At 37.8% G+C, this 19,381-nt stretch overlaps 1 protein-coding gene across 4 annotated transcripts in view; it reads right to left on the bottom strand.

Annotated features, from left to right (window-relative positions):
• The window catches only part of MIPOL1 (mirror-image polydactyly 1), a 200,516-nt gene that overhangs the window by 123,346 nt on the left and 57,789 nt on the right, over nt 1-19,381 (bottom strand). For all 4 annotated transcript variants that reach the window (XM_075425450.1, XM_075425449.1, XM_075425452.1 and 1 more), the window contains 3 exons: nt 15,878-16,007; nt 9,479-9,512; nt 9,049-9,219 (listed from right to left, as the gene is read on the bottom strand). In XM_075425450.1, the coding sequence (XP_075281565.1) occupies nt 9,049-9,219; nt 9,479-9,512; nt 15,878-16,007 (335 nt within the window). The remainder of the gene's footprint in view (nt 1-9,048; nt 9,220-9,478; nt 9,513-15,877; nt 16,008-19,381) is intronic.

The following is a 19,381-nucleotide window of genomic DNA, read 5'->3' as shown; positions in this document are numbered from 1 at the left end:
CATACAACAAACAAATGTAGGCATACTTGGTGAACAAGACATAGATAAACTAATGCTACTGTGAAATCTTTGTTTCATAAAGAGAATATTGATACATTTTCTTCTTCCATTTTTTTTGCCAGGGCTACTACACACTTTAGACCAGAATATGTAAGACAACTTCATCAAGGCTGAGGACTTCCAGGAACTGATTAATGGTTTCGCAACCAAAAAAAAGGTCATAATGTCCAGACCAAAGCAAGTGGGAAAATTGCTGTTATCGTAATTGTTACCTGTTCATTTAAAAACAATTAAAAATCTAGAAAGAAATTGAAGTAACAAAAATGTTTATTAAGCCCTACATTTCAGTCATGATCATCTGCCATTCTGCTGAAAATGAGTAATCAGCTTTTCATCATTACAATAATTTTTCCTTACATCCTCTGTTACTACCAGACCTAAGCTTCCTTACTCACCACCTCTCTTTACAGCTTAACACACATGCTGAATCATAAGTATGACTGTGGAGAATATTGCAATGCTAGATGATAGCTCAATATTTCACTTTAGGGACTCGGAGTGGAAAAAAAAAAAGAAGCCAACATACAGCAGATTTATTCATTCTTCTTAGCTCCATGTCTCACAATATTCTTCATCAACTACTGATGTTGTGTTAGTGGCACTATCAGCAATGTTGTTTGGCTGCTATTCTTTGAAGACATCTCCACTGCCAAATTAAATCCAAACTTTACATTCTGTGTGTCATTTTATTTGTGATCTCTACTACTAGTTTGAAACCTATTTCTTCTTGAAGGAACCAAGTTCATTTATATTTTGTGGAGGTTCAAAATCTTCACCACAGAAGTCTGCATATAAAGTAGTCTAACAATTTTCAAAGTTAACAGGCTGAATATGAACATACTGGAATACCTTCTCCAAGGACACGGATAGTTTTTACTTCCCTTTAGCTATTTATTTTTTTTATAAATCCGATTCTCCTTCTTGAAGTCATCTCATTTTTATCCTTAATTTCGTGTAACACACTAACAGAGCTTTAATGCAACTAATTTAAAAAATATTTTCTTGCATTAAATGTTGTTTTTCCATTTCTGTACTTATAAATAATGAAGCTTTGAACTTTTAGCTAAAGTTCTCAATGACTCTCAGAAATTTTCACTGAAAAAACACAATTTGCATGCTACTTTGCACTGAGGGTACAATTTGTAATTTTCTTACCTGTCTCTACCTCTTATGCTTTGTTTTTCACTGTGGAGTACTATCTGAAAACAAGAACTGGATTCTTTTTTGATTAAAGCAAACTCAAAGATCCACTCCAGTAATGCACCTAGTGCATTCTGATGCAGATGAGCACTCAGTTCATAGAACTTGGCTACAGTAAATCTCAAGTAAAAAACAAACAAACAAAACCAAAGCAATGCACCCCCCCTGCCCCGCGAAACATGTTAATGTGGATGTCAGATGCTGAGAAATATTTCACACCCCAGTTCCATTACTATTTGTTCACACTACTTGCTAATACAGACACAATCAACCACAAAGTTGCAACTGTGAACATTCAAGAAGTGGCAAGTGGGTAAAAGCAAGGAGGGAAATGAACACACAGGTCAGACATATTAACCTTTTCAGACACCACATCAAATATAAATACAAAACACAAAGATCTTGTTTGTCACCTATCAACACAAGTTTTATGCAAACTCGTCTGGGTATTCCAAAATAACAAAGTATTTTTTCAGAAAGATTTCTTAGACAGTTGCCCAAGAAACCATCTTTTAATATGAAACACACAGATGGATTTTTTTTTTTTTTAATTTTAAAGAAAATCAGAGACATTTTATCTAACAGGTAGGCAAACTGAAATCTGATTCAACACTCAGTACCTAACTTGAAACCGCGAAGTGTTAAGTACCGCGGAAAACCTACTTTGGGTGCCTTTACAATAGTTCCGGTGTCTATAGAACTTATTGCATGCACAGTGATTCAGTCTCCTCTTCAGAGGGAATACTATTTGAGTTCTGCTTGTATCACGTTGGAAATTTCCTCTGTCAGTTGTTGCTACTGAAACAGGTGATCAATAAGCATACAAAACATTTTTCCTCACTTTCATGCTAGGGTTTTGACATTAAATATTTAAATTAATTCTAAAAATTGGTTTGGAAGCCTAAGCTGTGTGAACCTAGAGCTTAGCATCATGATAGATGAGTCAAATAGCAATTAATCAAACCAGCCTGCAAGCAAATTTACTGTCATTTTCAAAGGGGTGAAGAGTTGCTAGGTACTGAAGAGAAGATGAATGTTCGACTGGAAATTCATTAAAGTTTACAGTTAAAGACACAAAGCTTGATCATGCCCTCAAATACTATGCAGACATGTATTTTCTGAATTCTGCACAACACACTGTTTGCAATGGAACAACAGGTGATTTAACAATGCAAACAATGATGTGTCTCGGGGCATCACCCAGTCAAAACCTTATGGCAGTAAAAAGAAGAAATGTAGCATCAATTAAAAATTTGCTTCAGAAGTTCAAAAAGACAAACCGTAATCCCTCTCTTCAAGAAACCATTGCATTACCATTTACATATTTACTCATACTTGGCCTTTGTGGACTAAATACAAAAGTTTGGTATAAAAGCTCCTTAGGGTAATTTCCTTTGGATCCTCCTTTCCCTCCCACTTATGATCTGCACTCCCAGCTGTGAGAAGCATTAACTCAAGAACTACAAGACCTCATGCAACCAAAGCCCCACTGAAGTCAAACTAAGGAACAAGCTGCAAAATACTCACTCTCACTAGTGAAAATCTGACTCCAGCGAAATCAAATGGAGTTTCATGCCCTACTAACATACCTGCCTATAGAAAAATCGCCACCTCTGCTACATTGATACAAGAGACCAATGGACACTACAGACACAGATGTGTAATGACCCCAAATCTTCTCTTATAATTTCATCTGAACAACCTCTCCTTAGCTTTCTTAATGCCTTGAGAACTAAGACTTACATACAGTGGGTGATGAAAACAGAGCAGCATGTCTAAAGATTAAACAGGCGTTATTCTTTTTGGGAACATTCTACACAAATCCGAAAATCCAACGTAAGACATCAAGAGGATTCTGTTTGGCAAGTTTCCTCTCTATCTTATGCAGTGGACTAAAATTCCTACTTCAGAAGAGAAAAGTACTTGACACATCTCCTGAACGCAGCCAAATATTTAACTGAGTATTCCCCTGGAAAATATGCATGCTCCAGCTAGCACAAATATATCCGAGGTAGAGAGTCAAAGCATATCTAATCGTCTCACAAAGTAAAGAATTATTATAATTTTTCAAGCTAGGTTTGCTTTTAAAAGTAAGCAGCCAAGTAGGGAAGAACCTGCCCTTTTGCGAGATGCAAAGGATTCTTGATACTCTTTAGCGTCATTCCCGATAGTTTTACTTCATGCCTCCCAACAATAGCAGTCACTGGCTTGGGGCTTTGAAAATTCTGTAACTGGCGAGACTCACTTGGTTTATTCTGAGAAGTAGTGAAGAAAACATGGATTTAACCATGTTCAGTATAACATGGACTTCCTAAAACATAGACGTAGTCAAATTTTCAAAGGATTATCTTTATTTAGGTACACAGGAAATTAAATGTGGCATCATAAACTGCTGTTCCAATACAACATAATCAAATGGAAAACTAGTATTGCTAATCACAACCATTGGTTCCATAACTTGGCTTTTTTGTGATCTTTCTTCAGGATCCCTTTTACTCAGCGTTACCTCCAAAGAAGAGACACCTATGAGGTTTACCTTAGGCCACTAATACGAATACCAGTAAAACTGACAACCATTTCTTCAACTCCTGTGTCTTTTCTCCCTGCAGTCACAGTGCAATTTTTAATGTTAAATCTCAAATTATTGTTTTAAAAAAGTCTATTCTATACTTTATCCCTACTGCTTTCTCTCAGGAACTGGACTAAATTTGCAAGGCAAAAGGGGCATCTTGCAGACAGCTCATCTTGCTCTGTTTAACCATCCTGCTGGCAAGTAATTTCCCCATGCCCATTCATCTGCTACCTCTCAAAGCAAAGTACTGCAAATGAGGGCAACAGGAACTTGCTGCTGCCTGCCCAAAGGAAACCAGCCATAAGAGTGAACCAGCATGGTCCTTGGATCCTCAAATTACAATAAACGTCTCCTTTACTTTCACTTCCCTCCTCAAATAAGCCTGTGATCAAAATCATCAGTACCTCACAGCAGCTGCCTGGTTCACAAACAACTGTGAATACAGTGTCCTTCCTTTTCTTTTCCTGTTCCCAAATATCAGTAGCAAAAGGCAAAAGGTAGTAGGGGAAGCATCCTGGCAGGACATTGTCAAATGTGCTCCTGCCAACCAAGAACTTGATCAGTATCCTTAATCAGGAAGTGTCAGACGTTACCAAAACATAGAGTTTAAAACTGAACTGCTAATTCAAATTACTGAAAATAACATCCCAAACTGTTGTCTGAGTTGCAAAGGGATCACCTCTATCCTAAGATAAGAGAGTCATGAGGCATTGTAACCAATCACCTGAGTATTCCCAAATTAAGGGCCCAAGATCTGCAATCATTTTTTTTCATTTACATATGCTTTTGTTGTTTTTACACTTTATATAGCTCTTTGGTTTATTACTTCAGTAAGACCTGTTCACTCATGTGCGCTGAGAATGCCTTAATGCTCTGTGAATCACAGATAACACAGAGCTCTGTACCTTATTTAGTATAAAAGGAAGGAAACTGCTTGAGCAGAATGTAAAAAAAAAAAAGTTAGCAAGAAGCTCGCTTGTTGTAAGTACAGACATTTATCAGTTATTAGTCATTAGTCGAAACTGATAATGAAGGGCAGTCAAGCATAGTGCTTCTCATCTTTGTTTTCAATGATGATAAACTGCTGCCTGCTGCCAAACAGTGCCTCAGAACGGAGAAAGGTACTTAAATTTGCTTCAGATGAGCAACTGGGTGCATGCCAATTTTTTACATGAACAGTCATAAGCATGTTCCTGCACAGCAGGATGTGATCAAGCTATTCAAAGCTGTAAAACCAGGTTTGCTTGCCAGTTATGTTATTGCTTCAAGACCATGTACTACAGACTATACTTTGCCAGCCATGAAACCACAGTTTTTCCTTAACAACAAATGCTACACCTTTAATATTTAAAACTGTATAGAACTGACTGTTCCCACTTAAAAAAAAACATTTACAGAATGAAAGTTAGGACTGAAAACCTATCAAACACATGATCTCCTGAACTATAAGCCATCTCCTATTTAGCTTTAAAAAATCTCTTCCTTCAAGCTGTACCAATTAAAAGGCCCCCTTTCTTGTCTGTATCAGAAGACAAGTAATTGTAGTGGCTTACTCAAGTCCTCAGCTTCAGCTGCCAGCCTTGTAATCATATTAACATTCCTGTCCATAAGGTGTGATGTGGTTAATAGGTGATTGCTAGTTTGAGACATTGCACTGTATTGCCTCCTGCTGGAAACCACTTCTTTAAAATATTTTATCAAGATCACACAATGTGACTATGCCATATGTGACCTTTATTAAATGTCTGTCACTAACTGAATTACTCAAGCATCAAAGACTTTTGAAGAAAGGTGGAACTGTAGTACAACCAACTGGACAAATAAGTTTTTTCCTTGAATGGGTTAAGACAAAACCGAACATTACAGACAAGAAACTGATCTTTCTCCGTTTTCCTTTCAGAACATCAGTCATAAAACAGACTCAAGCTCCCCAGTAAAACACAATATCTGTTCACTAACAAACATATCTTAGCAAATACAACCAAACAGTTGAGTTTGTTTTTTTAAGGGGGTTGGTACAGGAGAAGATGGATGTCAATGTTTAGCCACGCTTTAGTTGTTTGTTTTTTATTCACTTGAAAATACATACTAAAAGTAGTATCAAATATTTGAGTTTATACCATTTTATTTGTTTTCACACATACAAAAAGTAGTTCGCATATTTGCTCAGCAATCTAGTGAATGATCTAAGATTACATACACATGCACAGCTCAATATAGTGAGAGAAGTGCCTCTATCTGCTTCCTAGTAAGAAGTAACATTCAAATTCGAAATCTCAAAAAAAAATGAAGATGTTTTTGCGTGTTACAGCTCAAAAAAACGTTCTCATGACCTTTCCAAGACATGGACAGCACTCTTCATTTTTTGAAGAATAAAAAAATTATTAAAGTAAAATTCAAATAGAAGAATCACAACTATCTGACCATTGTCAAGTATGCTGCAATAGCAGTGCAGTTAAATGCAACTTAATAGTATAACTACCAGTAAAAGTATTGCAAAACTGCATTTCAAAGACTAATTGAAAGTAACCTGTATTTTACTTGGTCATACGAAATGCACAGTTTATAGAATGTCCATTCTCTAGGAATGTAACCTATTCCTTACTTGAAATAAAAGCAATGTGTTCGAGCTGTGAAGGCTTTTGTATTATTGTTTCTTACTGAGAAAAATCAGAAATCCTACAAGCTAGATACAACTCATATTCACTGTGCTCAACTGTCAAAATGCCAGGCTACTGCGAAGCAAACCATAAAGAAGGATAACAGATGCAGCTTCATTAAACACAGTTAGTCCAAACCTTTATTATCATATAGGCAGTTCCCTGTCATATGGAACTGGTTACAGTGGTCACTCAAATGACATTGCTGTCTCCAGTACCGCACAACAGCAAGCAGGAACAGAGCCACACGGTGTTCACACAATGACTCATGAAGCATTTACCTTCCATTGCCCAGTGACCTCTGAACTGTAAAAATGCCTTTTCCAGAGGACAGCCACCGCACGCTGCTTTGTCTCAGACTGCTCTCATCAATCCCCTCCTCATATTTGATGTCACTTCCATCAAAAAGATTTTAACTTGCAGATGTTATGTATGCCTGAAGCGACCTCAGATCTATCTTCCAATAATTTGCATTTGTTATGCTAAGCATATACATCCCCTGAATTATATCTAGTCCCTTTGTGATCTAATGTAGGAATCCCTCTCCTATTGTTCTTGCTGTTAGCACTGTAATAACTACCGCTATTGCAATGTTAACAAAAGACTACTAATAATTCAAGTACGGCATGAATTCCCAAGGAATCATCAAGTGAGAAACACAGGCTGAAATACTAGCTTCAGTTCCAAGGACTTGTTTTCTATATTCAAGAGTTACAGCCATAAAAATATCACATATGTGAAAACACAACACATGATCAATAAATTTCTATTAATAATAATTTAAAATAACAGTATTCTAGATTGCAAACGGTATCACAGTAGTACAGGTTAGTACCAATTACTTAAATTCTCATTTGTCAAGGATTTATTATTTTACTCATTTAGTTCTTCAGCTGCACTGTCTGCCTAACATTACCTGTGCTTTTTGCTGACAGACCTAAAAATGGCTTTGCTAGTTGTGGTACTTGAGCCATTACCATATAAAATAATTAACTTTACTAATTTCCAAGCTGATTACTTGGAAAAGATTACTCCTTAAACATTCAGCTTAAAAATTAATTCAATTAAAATGTATATTAAAATGCTGTACAATTACATTCTTCTGACATTCATAGAAGTTTTATGGTGCCAGTATGCCTGAAAGTCCACTTCAACAAAGAAGCAAAAACTGACAAAACAAAAATAAAAATAAAAATATCAAAAGATCCTTCTCTTTTGCTGAAAGCTTTTCTCTTCTAAGCTGCTCACTTTTCAAATGCCCTGAGCAAAAAAGAAAGAACATAAACTTTTGGCAGCCCTGTTGGATGTTTCCCAGTAGCTATGCTGCTCATCGTTATTACAAAAGTGAAAAAAAGTAGACTGAAAAAGTAAAGTTCCAACACTAACATCTTCCAACATTAACATCCCTTGCAGTGCACACTGGATAGACACATAAAATATATTACGCACCAGGCAGATAGGGCTTTTGAAGTTAAAGTAGGAGGTTAAAGTAGGAGATAATGCAAAAATGACAATTGCAAAAAAAGTGAAAATTACAGGGTGTGTGGAAAGAATTCTTTTACCAGGAGACTTCTCAATACAACATAAATTCAATCAACATTATCAATACCAATACCACTCAAGATCACAAACCTGACTTTAAACCTAATAGAAATCAGTTAGATGTGGGCTAACTTTGGTAACTCACATTAAAAATCTAAATTTTAAATATTGGAAGAGTCAGATGAAATTTCTTGCCTGGGATGAATAGACAAGGAGTTTCATCCAGTCTAAAATCTTTATGTTTTCCCAGGAGATATATTCCTTACTTGGACCGCTTCTTCCTATAATCTGTTCCTATTGAGCTAAATCTAGGTTAAAACCCAGGAAAGAAAATTGTGGGAAAACCAAAACAACAGAAAAACTCTGCCACGAGATGGGAAAAGCAAGGAGACTCTCCTAGTGTTGAAGGAAATGAAGAAAATATTGTTCTGTGAAAATGAAAATTCTCCCAGCGAATGAGTATCTGAGCAGAAAAAGGACCTCAGCTTCTTTCAAGTCACATAGCAGAAGCGTAAGACTTCAAGAGTCAAGAACCACATGCTGATTTTTATCTCCTGAATGTAAAGCAACAGGGGGAGGAATTGCTTGCATTGTTGCATGTGGTACAATTATCTTCCTTTAATGAATATTTCTGCCACTTATAACCCTTTACAAATCCCTGAGTCCCAATTAACTGTCATCCAATGCATTATACCAATACAGCATACTGCAAAACTAAGCCCTTAATAGCTGAAAACTATTTTGTTTTAAAAAAGGAGACAGCCAGTTATTAGGTGCAAAAAATACAAAAATAACTTTTATCATAAAATGCATTGATGTGATTTCAATGGGCACTACTACCATGAAGAAACAGTTGATCATTAATCAGCCATTCATATAGGGGCTCTCTTTGAGATTTTCAACAAAGTAAACAAAATCATTATCTTCCCCAAAAGTAAAGCAAAAAAAAAAGAAGAAAAAAAATAAAAAAAAAGAAATTTGGTATTGAGTGATTATATACTTGTAGATACTTACTTGAGACAAAGCAGCATCCCGTTGTTCTATTACTGCATTCATTTCCTCAGCTATTATTTTCTTTTTACGTTCTTTGGTCCTATGTATTCGATTCAGAATTATAGCTCCATTCTTCAGTATATCTATCCCCGTGTCTGCATTGTTTATTCTGTTCAGTAATTCCTGTAATGTCTACCAACAGCATTATATGTTAGTCAGACATGAAGTTTTAATATATTTTATTTAATGTAGGGTTTTAATTAATAGGCACATGTGAATTGTAAATTGACTGAGTGAAGTTATTGAATTTTCATATTGCAGCAAAGATGTACATTATTAGTGTGTCAATTCTTCTTTTTCCCACATCTTAGTTCTTGAAACCCACTCAATTGAACTTAAGCCTCTAAGATATAAGACTGACATCAAGAAATCTCCTCAGAGAATGGCTTACCATGTCATTTTCTTCAGGGTTAATATTTTCTAGCCTAGAAAAAAGGGACACAGAAAGCCTGATCAGTAGCATTTCCTTAGTGCAGCAAAATGAGTTCGCTTTTTAAATCTTTAGAACCTCAAGTAATTTCATTCTACTAGTCTTTAGAGTCAACCATGACACTGAACATATTAAAGTGCCACCTGCTCGACTCCATCTTTCAATAATGCTCCATATCTTCAGCACTGACTTCAGACTGTTAAGTTATTAATGTTTACTGCTATATATGACTACAAGGATCAATTGTTCATATGTGCTTAGATGAAGAAAGTTCCCCAGCGATAAAAGTGACTGATGCTCTTATTTTATTTATTTCTGGGCTTACAACTTTTACCTGACGTTGTATTTTTGTTGGTTTTACTGCACCCCAAATGAAACAGGACAGGATTTTCATTGAGATTTTTTTTTCCCATTTCAAAGTAATTCTTTTTCCACCTCTGTCTTCCAAAATGAGGAAAAAAACCCCCACCTAGTTGAAGTTTCCTTAAAAAATTTTGATTTTATATCTTGCACAAAATAGCAAGCAAATTCAAGTCTCTGCAAGGATGTTATTTAATTCTGGAACAAATTCCCCTGCACTTTCTCCCCTTTTTATTTCAAAAGAACATATATTGAACTGTCAAATATAAAGATGAAACGAGGAATTTAGTCATACAGCATTGAACACTGGCTGTGCAAAAGCAGTGAGTGATAGCACAAAAATCTAATAAATGGGACAGTAGCCATTTTATTTTATTTAAGGTTAGTTAAACGGACATCACATTATTTAAAACACTTCTGTGTATTTGAAAATGGAAGTGACCTCTTTTCTGGAAAAATGAGCATATTAAAGTTACCTTGCCACTCCATTGCTACTTACCTGATGGTGACTTCTACTAAAAGTTGGTCTGTCACTAGCATATGGTGTTTTAAAAGACAGATATAGTACCACCAAACATCTACCAAACAGCAACACACATTTTTTCAACAGACTGTGACAGATGCTGCTCTGAAGCCAACATTTTCGCTAGCAAACATCATAGAGCACTTGACAGCACACTAGCGCCTTTTACATTAACACGTTAGTTTTATCAGATAACAGTACATAAGGCATAGTAAATCAACCAGTATAGAAATTAATTCTTTAAATAAAAAAGAAATAATTCAGAATGTACTACCAGTGTACAACAGCCGGTATATTTATACAGAATTCACAAGCAGTAACTAGTCCAACACATACAGTCAGCATTAGAACTAAACAAAATAAATAAAAGCTAACCTTTGCTGGGTTTGACTTGTATTCACAAAGTAACACAAATCATAAAATATCAAATGTAAGTCCAAATTCTCAGAACTGGCTCCTTGACTTGGCTCCTTGTAGAGTTCCTGCTTTAGGTTTTTACATTGCTCTAAGTGCCACTTCATGTGGGACTTAAAAATGGATCTCTAGCTAGTTTGTATTCACAATGAACACAACAGTATTTGTCAAAGAAAATTGGCAGGACTCACCCAGCTTCTCCAGAGGACTTCTACCCTGCTAAAAGTATGGGTCAACAAAACCACCCAGCTGACCAATAGGCTGGGTAAGGAAGACATCTTAGGGAGAAATGGGGGTGAGAAAAAGAACAGAAACCGTCCTAAGGGATCTGTCTGTAGGTGTACATATATGTCCTTAGGTGACAGAATTTTTTAAAAAGTGAGTTGTGTGTTTGCCCTGCTGCCTCTCCTTGTGCTGTGAACAGGCAATAAGTGAATTTTAGAACTCTCATGATTTTAAACAGCAGTAACCAAGATTCCTTTTCCCCCGAGCTCTACACACATTCTGCTAATGTAACCCCTAGGGCCCACAGGACTGAAAGAATTTTCATTGTTTCAGTTAAATAATGACAACAGAATTGCTCCAGTTGCTAATTTAAAAAAAGCATTAAAGCGTTTGATAAAGGTTGGCAGGCTGTTCAATACTGCCCTCTTTTAAAGATCTCTGATTGGAACAAGTCCAAAGCAGATGGAAGGAGTGACTTGTGCTCTAAAACTTGAGGAGTGTGGCACAAGTAGCCAATGTTCTTAAAAACCCCAAATGTCTGTGTGCTCCACGTCTGAGACAGAGAACTTGACCTTTTGAACAACAGCATCAGGAAGAAAATATTAAAGGTGGTAGCTGGAAAAGTTCCAAGATTCCAGAAGAAACTCCAAAAGTAAATGAAATAAACCAAGTCCCTCACGGCTCATCCCATCATCTTCGCTCCTTCCAAAGGATTAGCGAAGTGGTGAGGTGAACTCAAAAAGAATTTCCATTCAGCCACAGTAATAAACTACTTAGTATAAAGAGGCTGAGAAAAGTAATTTCCTCATGGGGTTGACTGCTTCTGAGAATGCAGCACTTCAATTTGACTCTTCTCAGTCACAGTCCTGGCTTGCTGCTCCCATTGCAAAATGCCAGACATCCAGGCAGATATAGAAATATGTGTCTTATGACCCCTGCTGAGATGTTACCACAGTTAGTAAAGATGCCCAGTGTTCTGAAAAGCCTGAGTGCTGGAGCCAGGCTGGTGTTCCAGCAGGAATCTTGACTCCACTCAATCATTTCTTGTTTGCAAGGTGTACAGTTGTGTGAATAAGTATCCTGTAAGCTGAGAATAAGTGGACCAGAAGAAAAGCAGCTGGGCCTGATGAAGGCAATCAAAGAATCATAGAATCATAGAATCATAGAAAGTTTTGGGTCGGAAGGGACCCCTAGAGGTCATCTAGTCCAACCCCCCCGCAGCGAGCAGGGACACCACTAACTAGATCAGGTTGCTCAGAGCCCTGTCCAACCTGGTCTTGAATGTTTCCAGGGATGGGGCCTCCACTACCTCTCTGGACAACCCATTCCAGTGTTTCACCACCCTCATTGTAAAGAATTTCTTCCTTATATCCAGCCTAAACCTACTCTGTTTTAGTTTAAAACCATTACCCCTCGTCCTGTCACTGCTGTCTCTACTAAAAAGATTGTCCCCATCTTTCCTATAGGCTCCCTCTAAGTACTGAAAGGCTGCAATCAGGTCTCCTCGCAGCCTTCTCTTCTCCAGGCTGAAGAAGCCCAACTCTCTCAGTCTGTCCTCATAGGAGAGGTGCTCCAGCCCTCGGATCACTTTTGTAGCCCTCCTTTGGACCTGCTCCAACAGTTCCATGTCCTTCTTGTGCTGAGGGCTCCAGAGCTGAATGCAGTACTCCAGGTGAGGTCTCACCAGAGCAGAGTAGAGGGGCAGAATCACCTCTCTCGACCTGCTGGCCATCCTGCCTTCTTGGCTCTGTAATGCCCAAAGATTTCAAAAACAGCAAAGAACTTTTTTTCAAAAAAAGAACACAACCCCCTCAAACCAATAATGACAACAGGAAATGTTTCCCTGTACCTTACCATTGCTCTTTTTGGAAGAAATACCACATTATCTAGCAGGTGCTGTCACACAGAGGACTGATATGGGTCAAGGAAGAGCAGTGGTCAGCTTGACCTTGATCAGGTTGCACAAATGGATGCAGTCACTGTGGGCTGTGAATATGTAATATTGTACATGTAATACTGTAATACTGAATGTAAATCAGTGGAACAGAGCAAGATGTCTTTGAAATTTCTTACATTGTCTGATACGGCTTAAGACATTTCTATCAAACTTGCAGCTCTGCTGAATGGGTAGCAAGGTACAGAAAGAGGCAGATACTGTGACATCTGATGCAGTGAAAATATGATTACTTGACCATAAAGAACGAGTTTTTCTCCCTTTCAGGGGATTACATACAGCAATTAATGCCTAGTAATTCATTACCATTAAGTACTCACTGCATGGACGATCAACAAACTTTTACAAACTTTACAGTGGGAACAAATGCAGCTTTGGGGGTCTCTGCCTTTGTGGCTTTTGTCAATTAGGATTTTTCTTTTACTGCTCTGATGACTGACACTAAAACTATCAATGAAAATAAAAGCATGTAACATTTTTCAGAACCCTTCAGCAATGTCTTTGTGCCCTATGGGAGGCATAAGCCCGCTTGGGATCTGCCTAAGGATTTTGTTCATGTCCAGGATGCCCTCAGTGACAGGTCACACAGCACCCACGATGTGAAAAACTTGGGTGTGACTCTTCCCAACAAGCTGCCACTGCCACAGTCAGTCTCTGTAATACAGAATGGGAGATCCTGGAAAATACTGGAACCATGGTCTTACAGTACATATGGCACGGACAACCCTTTTGAATTAAACTGGTTTTGTCCCCAGTCTTGTGTCCTGGTGTTGGCTGTCATGACAGCAAATACCACACAGAAGCCTGACCTGCACACTTACAGAATATACAGGAAGAGATATTAGCTACAGACAATGGCTCACTGTTTAGGCAAAGAGAAATTTATAACAGGTATTGAACCAACAGTAGCTGGTTAGTCCATCGCAATTTTTATCTCTGTTGGGTTGGTGTTCTCCACAGGGAAATCTCCTATGCCAATTCTGAGACTTAGAATGGCGTCAGGGTATCAGGCCTCTCTATAAAGCACCAGAAAGAGCACCCAAGCGGATGACAGCATTAACACTTGCTGTTCCCTAAATGATAGCAATAAGGTATAATAGCTTGGCTCCAAGCTATCAGCCAAGGGAGTTATTGACCCTCTCCTTGGAGCAAGTATCCTTGTTTTCATTACCAGTGTACCCAGTGCCTTCTGCCACGACATTCTTTTGGGGAAGGTAGTATGCACGTTCTCCAGGAAACAGTTTCTTTTTTCTTATCCTTCTGCTTAGAACTGAGTTGGTCTTCAAGTACATGAGTGAAGCAGACAAAAGGGGTTGACAGGAAAATAGGTGATGGTCTTCTGAGGGATTCATGTGTGTCAAAACCTGCCACATGTGTGTCTACAGATTCCACTGCAGGAAAAGCAGCCATACGCCTCTCACACACTTAATAACCTGTGATTTCTTCCAGAAACCCAAAAGTCACTGGCTAGGTTTATCGACCAGAATAATTCGTTTGCTGCAGGACTTCAGCGCTTCAACCCCAATGATCTTGAGTTTATGCTAAAAGCTTATGCACAGTTATGTTTGATTTTTAGAGCCATACAAAACTTTCTTGCTTTCTTTACTCTTGGAACACAAAAACTTAGAAGAGTGATGGAAGAAACTGGAAAGACTGGAGTAAGGCTCATAGTTATGATGCCTCTTATGGGAATGTAAACCACACTTGTAATTTCCTCAGAGACTGCTGCTCAAAGCAAGATGTCAGATGCATGTACACCTATAATGGGATCTGTAGAGACATTAACAAATAGTGCACTAATTCTTGTGGGAATGGAATCTCCTAATCTTGCTGTTCAGTCATACTTACAGGCTGTGACAAACTCAAGTAACTTGTAAATTCCACAGAGTAATGGTGCACAAACTATGGGCAGATTATTGAAATGTATTTAGATAACATTCTCTGGCTTTACCTACAAAAACACCCAAAAGAAGATGACTGGTTTTCTGCCATAAAGAGGAAAGAGTGTTCTTAATAGAATCAATTATTTAAAACATAATTGTCTGCACTTAGTTAAATAACCACTGCACCTATTCAGTCTCCTACCACGAAAAACCTCTCTGTTTGCTTTGTATTTCTCTTGGCAGAAAAATAGAAGAAATTTCTCAGCCACTCTAGACTTTGGGGAACCACCCTTTGGAGGACTACCATAGACAGTACCCAACATGATCACAACTCAGATGGACAAGGATTACATGGAGAGGCAAACTGTAGCTTCAAAGCTACCTATATCCCAAAGTGAGAAAATAAACTCCTCTTGATGTTCCTCTCCTGATTTAAGAGTTTTGTTTAATTTCATATTGCCTATTTCTGTTGTGTTAACATGGCATACATAAAACTCTGTGAAGTATCAGTTATACCCTTATTGCCTTACAGACTCTTCCTACACTGAAGAGAAGAAACAACTCATGTATTTTTACTACATCACCCACATCATTAGTAGAAATTTTGCTGAAGAAAATGTCTAGTGGGCTTAAAGCTTGATTGATTTCCTATACATTACAACTTCCAACTGACATTCTGATACTCTGTGTCAAAAGATCCCTATAAAATGCCACATTCGTCTTATTTATCCCTGAATAAATCAATACCAAAGCTTTTGATTATATATTTTTATTTTTTGTGAACAAAATTATTCACTTTTCTCTCAGTCTCCAGAGAAAAATACAGTCTTATAGGATGGCTAACAAATCAACCATAAGCACAGTAAGACTAGCATTAGCCTGGTATTTCATCATAGAGAAGATAGTGCTAAGTTTTCCTATATAACCACTGTCGAGCAGCTTGTGACAGTGACAGACTAACACAACAACCTTTTTGCACAGGGCAGGAGATGTATACTTACTCTTTGAGAGACTCTTCTAAATGTTGGACTCGTAGAAATGCTTCATCTCTCTCTTCATTGGCTAACCTAAGCCTTGCCATGACAGCCTCGTCACGTTCCCGTTGAGCAGAATAAACTTCCTCCACCAGAGCTGCAAAAGTAACCAGTGTGTTTAACGAACAAGTTTGACAGGGAAAGACACTATTAGATGCACTTACATGGGCCTTTGCCAACATCTCCTAAAATCAACATTTCTCCACTGACCTGAGATTACTCTTCAGACACAACACTAAATTGCCGTTGATTGTTAATATGAACACTTTAAGGAATGAAATAAAGCTATGTGTTTTCACATTCGCTCCTGTATAATCAAAAAGGGCAAGGAAGTGACTTGCTTTGTATTCTGAATACTTGCTTAACGGAAAAGTAATTTTTAAAGCTCAGAATCATATGAGACAAAGGTAGGTTTCTTCTAGGACATAGAGGTAAAAGTAATGATCCATTAAAACTAATTCTACCATCACACTGCTTCCTCTCAGGGTGGCACACTGATATTGAATATTAAAAATTCTAATATTTTCATAGTCTGTCTCTGGTATCAAAAGAGTGGCACAGCTGGCATCTCTCCTTCTCTGCCAAGCCTTTACTTTAGTGTGTAACATACTGTTATATTATCTGTTACGGCATACTTGGACCTTGGAGCATTAGGTGCCAATAAACTAAGATTTACCGTCTATCCTTGGGAGAAAACTAACACCTTCAAGTCATTCCTCATCCTGAGCTTACATTTTCTTCCTGCCTCCCCCCGTCAATCTGTCTAACACCATCTCTGGCACATTGCCAGAATGCTTACCTCGACCCTGCCTCCACTAAAATCTTTATTCATACTTTCATCATTTCCCTTTGCAATACTGCAAATCTCTCCTCACAGTCATCATAAAGCCCTGCAGTTGAAATGTCTAGGGACTTTCAGGATGCCACAGTAAGACCGCTGTCATTCCAAGACAGAGGACTATATCCTCTCTGTCATTGGCACCTCCAAAAAACTCAGCTGAGGTCTGTAGGTTCCAGAATTCTCCATGTTCCCCTCCTAGTCTGCCAAGCTGGTGTTTAGCCACAGCCTTCTAACACCATACTACACTCTCTTTCAAATTTTGGCATGTTTTTATTCTCAGGAGCCTCCTATATTATGCCATTGCTGCTGGGCTTCCTTACCCCCTTCAGAACTCTGCTCCTCTCTGAACCACGGCTCATGTCATTAAGGTAAGATCTCAAAGAAAGGCTTACTCTTCACTTTAACCTAGAGCTTTTATCCCCTCCATTCTTGCCTCAATTGACATCCACTTTGTTGCCTTTATAGGTTAGTTTACTCTTACTTCACCTTTGTACATTATTGTTGAAAAACGCCACAGTGTGATATAATATAAAACATTTTATGGTTCTTCACAGAATGGAAAGATAGGAACATAGTAGTACATTTTGGTAGCAGCTATACTGCTGACACAAAATACACATTACTGGAAAAAAAACCCCAAAACACCCCAACCTACTGAAATACAAAAAGTAAGTTTCAGCACACAAGCAGCTCAGGTAATCTGGGATGTAAGATGAGTGAGAAGACGAACAGAAAAAGAATGCAGAGAGATGAATTAGGAAGTTGTTCAAGGTGCAAAAACAATCCTTTTGTCCTCAAGCTGGGGAGAAGAGCGTTACTGAGGAGTAAGGAAGTATTTTTTGTAGGTCTAGCAAAAGGTTGCACAATAACAGCAGACTGGACAAAAGACAGGGAAAGTCTAAATGTCACTTCTGGGAGTGCAGTCCCTCCTCTCACAAAAATCTGCAGAGGAACTGCAAGTCTAATCATTGGGCCAGAGATGTGACAAGTTGCATATTCAGTGTCAGAAGCACAAATTTTGAAATGTACAAAAAATTTAATGAATGCTGATTTAACTTCCTTCTATTTGAGTATTTACTTGTTCCACAAGAATAGTGTCTTTTTTCTTCAAGATCTATTTGTCCTATTTGCAACAAGAAAGCTTTGCCTGATGAGGAATGGAAAAACTAAGGCATGAGTAAAGCAGCCGCAAAACTGCATGCACACAGATTGGTAGTCAGGAATAAGTTTGCAGCACTTGCAGAGAATGAGTCTAATACCTGCAAAGCTAGGTGGCTCAGCAAGAACAAACTGTATGGGGTGGACTGTGCATTTCAGCCCACCAGACTTCCACTTAGGTTGCTGCGATCAGTAATGGCAGGGAAATTAGTGCCTCAGCATTGACTGCCTGGGTAAACTACAAAACAATTTCTGTGTCCCGGTTGGATCTGCAATACACAAGCAGTTTAATCATGTATGGTATTTATTACCTATCTGTACCTTAATATATTTGTTTACTATACTTTTTTCAGTAAATTATGTCAGTTTATCTAGCATTAGGCCAGAGACAATGCACAGAGAACCCTCTCCATAAAGCTGCAAGTGGAAATATTATGCCATTTTTATAATGAAAACAATCACTAGAATGAATAGAAAGCTGTCTAAAATAACTGAAGATTTGGCACTTATTACTGTTCTGGAGTTAATTAGTTTCCAGATTAGTTAACTTCTTTGAGTGCATTCCTTCTTCTGTCAGACTCTATAACGTCCCAATCTCAGCACAGAAACCCACAGTTTGCTGACTGCTGCAATGGATCTTGAGCATAAAACTACACCTAGAGGGACTGTGTTTTCGTCTATCTAATTCCCTCTCTGAGGAACTATAACCAGTGGTAATAATGACTATAGGCTTTCAAAAAACAGATTATTGCTTATTTGTCCTTAAACCAAAGTAATCTATATTTAACAGTACAAAAACATTCAGAAAAAGATTTTTAAAGTTAAACACCCTGCTTATCTCAAATCTTACCATCACTGATAGCAGCCCAGAGGCTAACTGCCTTGAACAGTGAACCCTTCCCCCACACAAAGGTCCATTACAAAATACTGTCTTTCAACCATTGGCTATGGAAAAGTGACTTAAATTGAGCAACTCCTTCTGTTATTTTTTTATCCTTCCACTAAGTTAAGGCACTGGAGTAAATATCCCAATGACCAGATCCACCAACTACATTAAAAAAAAAAAAAATAGTAGTTTCATATCAATTACAAGTATTGGCTTTTTGTTCTATCTCTTAAAAGTAACATTACAAGTTAATTTTTTCACATTAAAACAGACTAGGGAGAGTATAGAAAATCATGTAAGATGCCTGCACGGTAATCTCAGTTAAAAAAAAGAAAAAAAAAAGAAAAAAAAAGATAGTTAGCTACATGGTATTTCAATACCACGTAGCAATACTGACACTGACCACAAGAAATTATTACTAATTTAAGAAATACTTAAAGTCCTCATCTAACTCATTTTAATGGTCTACAGAAGACTAACTCATCTGATTCCCCTACCAGGCAAAGCTTCTGCTGAATTTAGGTTAGACATTTGTGTTATCCAAAGCCTATACATTTCTGACTCTACTTAATGGTTTGCAAATCCC

The sequence above is a fragment of the Opisthocomus hoazin genome, chromosome 7 (assembly GCF_030867145.1).
Source record: "Opisthocomus hoazin isolate bOpiHoa1 chromosome 7, bOpiHoa1.hap1, whole genome shotgun sequence".
In the NCBI taxonomy this organism is placed as follows: Eukaryota; Metazoa; Chordata; class Aves; order Opisthocomiformes; family Opisthocomidae; genus Opisthocomus; species Opisthocomus hoazin.
The sequence above is the reverse complement of the archived record's forward strand: the minus strand, read 5'-3'. Positions and strand labels throughout refer to the sequence as shown.